This window comes from Haliotis rubra, unplaced genomic scaffold (genome assembly GCF_003918875.1).
Source record: "Haliotis rubra isolate DU_JTF1 unplaced genomic scaffold, ASM391887v1 Scf339, whole genome shotgun sequence".
In the NCBI taxonomy this organism is placed as follows: domain Eukaryota; kingdom Metazoa; phylum Mollusca; class Gastropoda; order Lepetellida; family Haliotidae; genus Haliotis; species Haliotis rubra.
In genome coordinates this window covers 573935-586300 of record NW_025767012.1, presented here as the reverse complement: position 1 = coordinate 586300, position 12366 = coordinate 573935, and the positions used below count along the sequence as shown (strand labels likewise).

The 12366-nt window shown below is 37.1% G+C and overlaps 1 protein-coding gene across 1 annotated transcript; it reads right to left on the bottom strand.

Moving 5' to 3' along the window:
* Nucleotides 1-528: 528 nt before the first annotated feature.
* Nucleotides 529-10052, bottom strand: LOC124284560 (homeobox protein MSX-3-like). The gene is made up of 3 exons (XM_046720647.1): nucleotides 9455-10052; nucleotides 2962-3905; nucleotides 529-652 (listed from the first exon to the last, which is right to left on the bottom strand). The coding sequence occupies exons 1-2, from the start codon at nucleotides 9936-9938 to the stop codon at nucleotides 3475-3477; spliced, it is 915 nt and encodes a 304-aa protein (XP_046576603.1). The 5' UTR covers nucleotides 9939-10052; the 3' UTR covers nucleotides 529-652; nucleotides 2962-3474.
* Between the last annotated feature and the right edge of the window lie 2314 nt (nucleotides 10053-12366).

The window sequence follows — 12366 nt, the reverse complement described above, 5'->3', positions numbered from 1 at the left end:
GTAGTTATAATACTAATTCGTTTAAAATTTTAAAAACGTATAGACCATTCTGTGCTTCATCTCCAGAATACATTTTATTTTCCAGCAGGTATATTTAAGGAAACATCATGGTTTTGCCGTTTATTTGCTGACGAAATTATCTGATATTTCTAATGTGCAGTTTGAGTGCAGTTCCTTCATGGCTCAGCTACAGAGAGAGTTTTGAAGTATCATGTCTCTCTCACTCCTTCCATGTCATTATCGTGTTGTAAAGGTGATGGTGCTGCACCGTGCTGTGGCTTACAGTAATTAAAGATTACAACATTATTAGTTGGTAACCATGTAATATTCTTGGTTACGTTGTGCCGATATATATCAAGGTTTCGAACTCATGTTAAATTCAAAGTTAACAAAGTTACCAAAGTATCAAAGCATATAAAATATAAGATCTTTGCAATTGATAATGTTATTTTTAATCAAAAGACATATTACTTCAGAATATTCCCAGCTTTGAATTGTATGTTGTAAAAGCAAGACAAGAGACAGGTATCTACGAAAATAAATAATTTTAATTTAGGATATATTATACAACAGTGAAGTATTTGGCTGCAGACATCCACAATCTGCGTCACCTTGATGAGGAAGTGTCGCTGTGCATCTGTCCCCGAGAAACCTGCAACAACAATATCAAAACAAAACTGTAAATATAGCAGGTGAAAGGAACTTAATGGAAACGTTGTCGTCAATTCAGCTGATAGGAAAGAAAAATCTAGGCTCGGAGATTGGAGACAAGGGAATGAAGACTATTGGCTTTGCACATGAAGGTTTCAGATTTCATAACCTTGTTCCTGTGTAATACTATTTCGTCTTCGAAGTCGACAAAAATAACATAAAAACTAACGAACATTTATGATCCTGTCTTTTAGGTGATGACAGAAAATGTAAAATGTGACATATTGAAATTCTTAACCATTATATGTTCCTTACTGAAAACTATACTGTTGCAACAATATTTGGCTCTACGTTTACTTACACATATTAATATAAATTACTACACATTATTATTCTTGGCAGTGTATGCCGGCTAGGTTTAATATATTTGATTAATTTCATGAACCCAAACAGAACGAAATCAGGAATTGGCCTTGTTGTGATGGCAGTAGGCCAAATGCACATAAACAGTAATAGATCCTAAACATAAGGCTTATCGGCTCCATAAATAATTTTGATTAAATACATTCTATAAATTAGTTCACGACCTATCACTGCAAATTACGATCTAATTCAAATTTTAATACAGCTTATTAAATATAATTAACTGTTTATCAACTGTTGTTAATTTCACATGCCAAAATCACCTGTAAGAGTTATATATTTCACCATTTCACTGGCTAATCTTAGACAGGCTATGTAATGACAACGCTATCGATTTCACCTGATTAGAATTTAATTATATGCACGTCAAAACTCGACCTATCAGATAACCAAGGACTACACGAGCGATGGAAGTAATAGGACGGGATTCAGAGGTCTTGTCAAACAACGCTAGTTAAAAGATGTACATAACAGTATTGTCAGTTTCACAACTCGGGGAGATGTAGATTTAATTTGCATGACAATACGCAGGTTGAGACGCACACATCTCCTGTCATTTCATCCTTCTGCCCAGTGCAATAGACAACGGCAATTAACACCACCTGTCATGAAGCTTAACATCAAGCTGCACATATCACCATGGAACAGTACACTTTATGATTGATTCATACATATGCATGTGAATGTATTATTTACAGCTCCCCATACAGTGTGTTGATATATGATAGACAAATATTTTTCAACAGAAATAATTCTAGTAGTCAGTTGCAGTGTTAAGCTGTATTTCATAGAAACATTCGGTTCATTGAGCTGTTCCCTCTGTTTTAATATTAGCTGATAATGGCTTCATTTCGCCGGTGTTCAGTTTTAATGAAATTTGGTTTATTGGCAATAAATGTCAGAAAAACCTTAGATTTGATAAAACAAATGTGATATTTGCACTATAAGAGCAGATGCTAAAATAGATTCATAACAAAAACTCAATTATCCATAATTCACAATTGTGTATGTTGATTGTTATGGATATAGCAGTCAAATGAAAAGGAAATATTTTAATAGATATTACGAAAAGGAGGGTAGGACTTATGCAAGTGACTTTCTGACGTTTGTGTTGGTTACAGCATTTGTCAAACTCATGTGTATTACCACGGTATGTGACTATACATGAAGTATTTCCTTAACGACTATCCTGTTCATCTCGTTTGTGAACAAAATAAATATGCCATAAGCCTATGTTCAGCACAGTGGAAAATTCCCATATATGCTTTTTCATACCAAAGCAATACCATTTCACATTAGATAAACAAACTGACATCTCAGTTCTACATACATGCACCAAAACCAAGTTGGCAATGCCCCATTTAAGATTCAAGAAAAAGCGCGTTAATATGACTGTGTGAAAAGATTATTTCTGAAAAGAGGCTCCTTCAGAAATTGGAGGTGAATAGCTGAAACTTATAGCCAAAGAATCACTCTTATCACTTGAAAACTCTTTCAACATATCGTTTACTTATTATTCTATACTTAGCGAGGGCTTTGAAGACCTGCGATCGCTTAAAAGACAATTTTCATCATTTATCCAGCGCTTTGAAGTGATATTGCGCGTCAAATCAGTCGGTGAAATTGACAACAGCTTGTTCATTAGTTAAGATATGGTCGTCGGTTCATTACAGGCGCCCCCTGCAGGGTAATTGATCCTCACTGGGTAGTTCGGTGCACTACTTTCTTTGGCGTAGATATGTTTACAAAGAGTGATGCGAACGTTTAGAATAGTTCACAAGATTACAAGGAATATGGCATTTAATCGTGCAATAAAGGATGGTATGTTTGGTTGCAAGAGCATGGAGCGTTTGGTATGCATTGAATAGAAAAAGAAGTGATTTATACCTGCAAGGGCATTGTATTTTCACGGGTCGCCAAACAATCCCGCCATCTTGATTTTCGAACAATGGCGGCCATGACGTTGGATCATCGTCTGCTCTCTGTGACGTCAGATCATTAGCTGGTCGTCTGGGGCGAATGGACACTGGCCCCTCGGGAGAAACGTGCTTCTTTGATGATGTAATCATTTCATGACGACCACAAATCGAGCTGTCAGTGTTTATAGGTAGCTAACTGAACCTATTTTTCGGTCATTATCAAGACGGAAATGTATCGCCTCAAACTGAAGATTTCATTCATTTGCAGTCTTTGAAGTCTTGACTTGACGACGAACTGTCGTTCTATGGTCATCATTTTAAGATTGCAAGCAGACTTGCGACAGGGTCTATGGGGAGTTCATTCTAATCAAAACAGTATATTTCATCTTACGTTTGAGAATATAGCTTTGAGTCAAGATATCACAGTTAATGCACCACCATGTTCAATATTGCACAACAGAAACTGCTATGACGGCTAATGTCAGTGGAGGTGAGGCACCCCTGACTGTAGACTCGTGTACACTGCTAACGGAGACATCATGGAAGAGGAAAATAGAGGTGCACGTGACACGTGACCATTGTACAGCGCAGCCGCAGCTGCCGACGGAAGCGACACACCAAACAATGGCGGAAGCATTGGTCTAGAGGCCATTCGAAGCTTTTCTAATTCGGCTTCTTGAAGTCGTTTTGCTTTTGCACGTCGATTTTGGAACCAGATTTTCACTTGTGTTTCTGTCAGATTTAGGGACGCTGAAAACTCGGCTCTTTCCGCTATGGAGAGGTACTGTTTTTCCCGGAACTTCCGCTCAAGCGACATCAGTTGTGTGGTCGTAAACGGGGTTCTTGGCTTTCTGTTTGGTTTGTGCTTACGGAGGCATGTTTTAGGACTTATTGGCTGTCGTTCTCCTATACCTGGAACAATGAGAAATACATCATGTATGTCAACTAATATCGACGTCATTATTACATCCACAACACCACGAATTAACTATCGATGTGTTATACACATATGAATGGATAGGTATGATGAGATGAAATTGTTTAAATGCAGACAAGTCTCAATGTTGGTCGAAAAGTATTGCAGGATATGCTGTCGACCCGCCATCGAATTAATAAATTCAACTTTGCCCATCTTCTCAAGACTTCGTTGAGCAAAGTCCATACATAATCTGCACCTTGAATTCTTATTCTCTGTCATAAAAAAGTTATTTAACAAGGACCACAAACATCTCATAATACAAACATAAAAACCTATGAACTACATAGTTCAGATGATCAAAGGACCGTCTCAATGAAACTCTTGAGGGTCAATTGTTGGATTTCGACATGTCTACTTACGGTTTATGCAAAGTGCATGTTATACCACAGACATTACTGGGGCGGTATTGTGTCGGTTTACTGGTGTATAAAATAGCCCAGCAGTACATGTTGAAAATGTGATAGACTACAAATAAAAGTTCCAATTATAGAGTCTTTAATCATCCCTCGTGCAGAGTTTATATCACACATTGCGTTTTTCTTCAAAGTGTGAAATATTAGATTTAAATATTAAAATGCCACATCTTTATGCCTCTGAAAATTCTTTATGAACATTTTTCATGTCTTTGATATAAATATAATGCCTTTTCTTTCACGTCTGATTAATTCCAACTATTTAATATCGTGTTTTAGCGATGCGTTTTACATAAAAGCGTTGTCGGACATACATATTAATTTCGATATAGACACTCAGACGCCTTGAATACTGCCTGTATAAACACGATATCATATCCCCTGTTTATATGTGATATATGTTGACTGACTGCAATCCCATTTCTGTTAGTATGGATGAAAGGTTTCAATTTGTGGTGTTAGCGTTCCACGACCTCCTTAACAACATGTCCCTCGTTAAGTGAATGACTAAATCTACAATCACGAACTATTATCCGATGCTGGAGAACAATGCTTTCAATAGGAGAATCTTTGGGCGATTTGTATTTTATGCATTCTCTAAACTTTCAAATGTAAATTAAGCATGTTGTCGTGCTATGGTCATTTACACTTTCACACTGTTTACCTTTATGTCACATCAGTATGCTTTGTCAAGTAATCATTAACACTTTAACGGCCTTGTCTCCTAAAATCCATACGGACTGTTTAATGCTTCACTCTTTAAACTGATTAGTGGAATTGCTTTCCCTGTATGGATAGTATACGATTAACTCATGCGTATTTGAAGGCATCGCCTGATAAATACCACCCAGCTGCTGCTATTCACAGCGATCTGTCATATATTCGGTGAAATACATTATTGTACATTTCAAACGTTCTGACTACAGTACCCCAAAGTGCCTTTGTTCGTGTGCAGTGAAAGTGACAAGTTGATCGCGCGTAGCATCAGAAATGAAAACAGACTTACAATCGAAATGATTCGGACGGTGCAATTCAGTTCATTACAGTCGTTGTCATGTAGATTTCAATTTTTGTGAAATCTAACGACTCGTGTGACACGGAGACCGATATAGACATGGGTGTACTCATCCTGCTACAGGTGATAAACTGTCAGTAGCAATGCAGGTTATTGTGCAGATATGGACTGAATCAGCCAGGACATTACGTAGTGAGTTAGTAACCTATGTTCACAACGATTAATGCATCATAAAGACGCTACTATACGTCAACCTCCAATGAACTGAGAACATAAAATCAGTCAATAATACTGAATATAAGATCATACCATTATTTAAAATATTAACCATATTATCAATTATTATTATTGATTTCAAGTAATTGGTGATTTCAAGTGGTGTTTGTGCTCTATGTATGTTTTGCCAGGTATTAGGTAATAAATCATAAAATGATAGTAACAGAGACACTCAAGACGTCAATAATCATTGATTTTATCTGTCAGATCACCAGCATAAAGAATTATCAAGACATTTAGATTTCAAAATGAGACTTTTCTCCTTAACAATGGTGATATATTTCAAAGTGTACCAGTCCAAACACTAACCCCCTGATCAGTACACACAGCTCTCCGTCCACAAACCATCTCTCCAGAAATAAACCGGTTTAATTTGTAACGTTACAAGTCGTATCGATATGTTAGAAACGTACCCCAAGGAGCTCCCTATTAGAAAATTGTCCTATATCTTAACACATAGAATTTCACGAAGCATGGAACTGCCGTGTAGTGTTTCATTAATTATGTACACGTTGATCTATTATAATGAGGAGTTAATTGGTCTCCGTGGACTTATGTCTGCAGACAGGAAACCACAAGGCAGCAACCAACCATAGTATATATTACGCTGTAAAACCGAGGTGCATTTCCTTCGTTCCGCCCGTTGATCTGTGTTCCGGAGGTGACTTTGTATTAACTTCAGTACGTCTATGACATTGTCATATATTTCATACCTCATTCTCAGTCGACCAGACAAAAAATATATATTCCCACACTGTTTCATATTTAGCTCGGTATCATATAGAAGCAACAAGGTCGGAGTTTATAATTTTATTTACATCAAATTTATTCCTTACAGGATCACATCTATGTAAATGTGAATACACGCCAGATATGATGTCTTTCCTCTTAGTGATATTAAAATCGCAATTATATATTCCTACTGTTTGAAACAGAATTATAACTAAAAGTTTATATCTAATTCAGAACACTTATCCTAGCAATCATAAACGTTACTGGTCTTTTTTTTATTAAATCGTTTTTATTAACTATTTAATCAGGAAAAAACAAGCTCAAATATTCTCTTAATTCAAGGCTCTTGAATAAGATATCATATATTCATCGTTTCATATATCTCGGACAGCTTAGTTCCAAACAGTCATAAAAATTAATATCAGATGATTAATTAATATAGAGGAATATTACCCTGATATCAAACACCGAGTATATGGTCTCTGTTTTCCCCAAACTATGTCTTAATTTATAATATTTTACTAATCTTTGTCACTTATTGGAGACAGTGGTGATTATGTTAGAAACATTGGTCGACTAATGCACTGCGCGTATAGATGGCGATCTGTGTGGGGTTATATGCGTTTATTCGATTATTTAACTTAAACTTCTACTGTTTCCCAACTAAACACACAGCTGTTAGAGAGTAGCCCCGCGGGGTTTATAACACCCATTAAACCTGCATGTGCCATCGGTAGGTTCATTCATGGAGCTGCGTAATAAAGTAATACGTTTATAAAGTTAAATTTGATTCCTAAACATAATTTTGGCTTGCATTCTATCGTTATCCGAGCATAAAATTAAACATTAGACTCACAAAGATATTGATCGATATTGTTAATGGTATAAATATGGTGTACGTGTATTTTGCCTATCAGGATCGTTCTCGGTAACGTGTGGCGATGAAACAAACACAAAGTTGAAATATGTAATTCAATATAAGGCACTGATGTAACTGAATATTATTCAGATTTATCAGGCGTCACAGGTTGTACTGCCAATCGGTAAAAAATGTGCAATCAGACGTGATGTCTTAAAACAAGCGCAATATCTCGACTGAAGAAACGACGTTTACAAACACCACGCGTTCAACAATCGTTCGTTGTTGGTATATACCTTGCTCGTTCAGGGCGGTGCAATAAACCCACTTATAGCCACTGTTGACATTATTAGTGTAAACCTAGGGCCACTTAGCCACTGGGCAGTGATGGCCACTCTCTCATGATTAGCCCATTAACATATTGTTAGATACAATCGATGAGCTATCTACATGCTGGTTATATAGGTGTAATTGACAACATAATGCTGTATAGATGGTTCGCCGACTTCCCCGAGGCTATGTGAGAAATAGGTGCGAGATTGTGATATGTACATGCTTGAACTGATATATACACGACATGATGGTTGTGCTGTAGGTAATACAGGCAAATAAAGATACGAGGCCACATATCCTACCGATCTCGACTAGTATGGATAAAAGTGATTGTAGGAGTACGTGCTTATAATGGCATGTAAATATCATGCATGATTTTATGGTAGAAAGTTATACTAGTTTCATGCAAAAGCTAAAAGACACCTAGCATATATTTCTAAATTCATCATAACTTCGTACAGCAGAAGAATTGCTTTGCACCGAAACAATATTTGCAATGTGTTGGGATATGTCATATAAGGTCTGGAAACAAATAACGTTTTCTGTGCATTTCAATATATCGGAAACCATCCACCCGTATTAGCATTTTGACTGGTATCATAGACTGAATGCGTGCTATGAACAGAAATGAAACTGTTAAATTGAATCTAACATCATATCCACTTTATCCACTTGCAATTTAGGGGTGTCAGAAATTTTATTTTAAACATAATTGTTTTCTTAGAAAAGGGCGGTTCGTATACGACGTCTGTTTAGCACAGCATGATTATTCTGTACATGGGATCAACAGATTTCAAATTTCGTGTTTTGGTTTAGCTTGTGATGTATTTTGTATCTGCAATTCTGTCTTAATCCTTTGTACAGCATAAATATTCAAAACAACTTGTAAATAAACTATTTCGGAGTTCATCTCGCATACAAGCATATTGTAACCGATCTGCAAACATAAATACCTTGTTACAGATATCACATTCAATCGTTTAATACTCAACAGTGGTGTTATTTAGGTGCGGATGCGCGCTATCACCTGCAGTTACTCAGTTAAAAACGGTGTATTTCTAAATAAAACTGATGAATTTTTGAATGCATGGAAATGTTCTATTGAAGGGATATGAAGACTTTGCAGATAACATCAATAGTAGTCAAATCATACGAATGAGACTGTCAGTTGTATTATGTTGCAAGTTGCACATATAAAACTGGATATTTAAAAATCACCACAAAATGCTTGAAATAAGTAGATTCATACTCAGAATACTAACATAACGTGACTCTACTTGGATTTCACATGCACTGAATATCAGCGGAATAAATTTACAAACTTATACCAGTCCCTTCTTCGTGTATGTGAATTGCAAATTTACAAAATCATTAGTGATTTTGAAAAAATACAATAACTGGGTTCATCCAGGTAGTGTAAGTTCACGTACTCAAATTCTCTTGATTATCTAACCGTGTCTGAAAACAGCTTAAGCACTTTGGAAAGCATTAGTTAAATAATTGAACATGTTGTCACAATAACGCATCCCGGAGGTGTGATCGTGGTGGCATACAGCGATGGTTCAACAGTGTCAGTGCACCTGACAACTAGAATTGCCGTTATTAACATACACTTTTTTAACCCAAATCGATGTTTATTGTCAGTAAACGGCGTGACATCCCAACTGCGTATCAAACGTTATATGTTTAAGATATATTTAAAATATATGCTGAAACAGCTCAGCCAGAAAACAGTACAATATTCGTGGTGTTTTGTAAGATTTTCCTTATTTTTATAAAGAAAGGTTTGGTAGTTGTAAAGACTTTAAGAAGAAATAACTGGATATAATTTTATCAAAACTTTCGAATACGTACCATTTGCATGTTGAAATCTTGAAGCATAGTACCAAGATGGAAACGATGACGTGACAGGACTGACGGGTGGCCATCTGCCCTCCACCCCTGTGGCTGAGGGTGAGTCTGGGGGGCTGGAAGGGGGAGAGCGGCTACCTAGGGTGGAATTGCTTTGCTCTGGGCTCGCGGGTCGTCGCTCGGGTTTAGCGAGAATATCGTCAACGGAGAAGGAACATCGGGTCGATTTGACAGGAACACATTTTTGCTCGTCTTTTCTCGAATCCTTTCCGTCTGTTGTCGTTTTGGAATCACTAGGGGTACTGGGTGTCTTTAGAGAGTCAGGAGTCACACTAACTTCCAAATCTAAACCGTGCATGTTGCTAGTTGTGTCGACGTCGCCTTGTGCCGTCTGCACTCGAGCGGTATCGTCTGCTTCGCTCTGACTGCCGACAGCACTCACTGCTATCGGCGTGAAGGCTGAGTTGCTGCTTGTTTTCAACGACATTCTAACCTCAGATTCTCGTGAGTGAATCTCAATTTCAATACATCAGGTCAAATTAATCTTCTAACTTCGTCAACGGTGTTTCCTCTTTTCTTGAAACGAAACCTCGCATTCTACGAACAAAGCCCCGCCCCCGACAGCTAACCAGCGAATGGAGGAAATGACATCACGAAACGATGCAATGTGATTGGTCGCTTGGCGTGGTAGTTACAAATGATTGACGGTTCAGCGCGGGGCGTCTATCGTCTCAGCGAAGAGATCGTTTGTACACCAAAACCTAGCGATGTAAACAATTTGTGTCGCATCTCCTATATTAGCTGGCGCTGACAGGCCCGACTCGGTCGAGCGGAAAATGCATTAGTATTTACAGCATGGCCGCGGCTTAGTTTGTAGAGCAATGCACATGTTGGGAAATTACTTGGCGAATATGGAATCTCTGCATCAATTACACCAGACTTGGTGCGATATTAATTTAGTTAAGCTTTCAAACAATGTAACAATATCGAAACGCGCAGGGAGCGTGGTTTATTGATAACGAGGTGAAATTTCCTTGGAATTAAATTTGACTAATCGTCTTTGTGACACGGCCGGGAAGTAATAACTATTTTAAGAATTTTCTCCCAGTAGAAAAATAAATTTAAAATTCACGATTTTATGATTTACTTATAGAATTAGAAAACACATGCTAATATGAATCAATAAATGTTTGGTTCATAATTTCAGAATTATGAACCAAATAATTTTGTGCATTGTTTTCATTCATTTTTAAAATATACGATGCTCTTCTAGAGTTGTTTCAGTACCACAATTGCGTTAAGACAATTACGTTAAGACAATTACGTTAAGACAATTACGGTTGATATATTTCAGAACGAATTTGTTGCACCTCGCGGAACATCAAAGTGAAAGATATCATGATCCAACACATAAGATATACTAATTTAAAATTCATTTCTTTTGATCAAAATAATTTGCTTTAATCTATCACCACATATCTCACATATATATCTAAGTAAGTAAATTCCTATACATCATTTATTCTCAACAGTGTCAAATCGTAAATAATTTTAGAAATCGCTTTATATCGCTTCCTCCAATCTTCCTATTAAAAAGTCAACGACGGCCTTTTTTATTCGTCATGATAAGGGTATCTGCCTACACGCCCAATCTGACGAGAGGTGAAATTACCCTTCTTATCTTGATGGTACGACAAGCCCCGGCCTTACCCTCGGGCACAATACTACGCATGCGTGGACAAACACAATACCCGGATGAGCGAGCCCACTCTCTTCTACATAAACGCGCATGATAACATCACTGTGTATAGCTTAACACTCGTCAGCAATAGCAGGCAATTTCGATACCTCTAAACATTCCCAAATTATTTGCAATTTAAATTGTAAACATACCCACCGTTGTCGGTAGTAAAACGATGCCGTATAGAAGTCAAGTCCGGTGACGACCATTTTTTTGTCCGGTTTATATCGCCCGATCTCTTTAATGTGACATTTGGCGATACCCCGGTCCGGGACCATCTGATCCGGTTTTCGTTTTAAAAAGAAGTTAAAATTAGATAAAATAGCATGAAATTTGCGCTAGGAAAGTTGACATAGATAGGCAACACGAGATGGGGGTTTGCTTTATTTCATCGAGAGAAACGCTAAGGCCTCGATTAATAGATATGTATCATTATGAAATAAAAGTATAATGTATAGAAATTATGGGTGATTGATTCCAGCGATGCCATATGGAATCTGAGTAAACGGACACAAATTGAAATAACCGCATACTGAAGACTTGTGCCCAAAAGTAGCCTAAAAAAAGTTTCCTAACAAGAATTAATTTTAAACAAATCCGTGTTAGAGCATTTCTCATCAACAGTTGAATATCAGCTTGTCTATGAGGTACCTTCATTAATTCGAATTTGCAAGACATCAATATGAAACGGTTCTTGAACAAGGCGACTTCATCTAGACGTATAGCAAAATAGTTCTCCATTTGACTGATCAAACACATTCGCTCAATCAAGTTAATTTTGCTGTTAGAAAATGTAGCAATTGTTACAAGAATGTGTTGGCCGTAGATTTCAGTCATTGCTGAAATGCATATAGTTCAAAGGTATAGCCATCATGTTTGTTCAGTGTTTGAAACGGTTGAAGAATTGCACCAGGAGACACTATCATAAGACATTTTAAAAAAAATACTGATATGAAAGTTATAACATTACGTCCAGAAATGAAGGGTTGCGTCACTAAAGTAGTAGAATTTTAGGTCGATAAAATGTGTTCGTTGAAACCGATTACTAAATGAATGGAACGTGAGGTACACGTTTCAGGGTTAAAACGGTCTACTTTACACTAGATATCCACATTGTATCTACTGTTCGTGATAGTGGATTCTATATTCGGAACATTACAAGAAGAATATAGAT

Excerpts from the sequence above, each read along its gene's own strand:
- LOC124284560 (XM_046720647.1), bottom strand. The coding sequence starts at position 9,938 with ATGTCGTTGAAAACAAGCAGCAACTCAGCCTTCACGCCGATAGCAGTG. Across the intron at positions 3,906-9,454 it reads AAGATTTCAACATGCAAATG|GTATAGGAGAACGACAGCCA; the intron begins GTACGTATTCGA and ends TCATTGTTCCAG.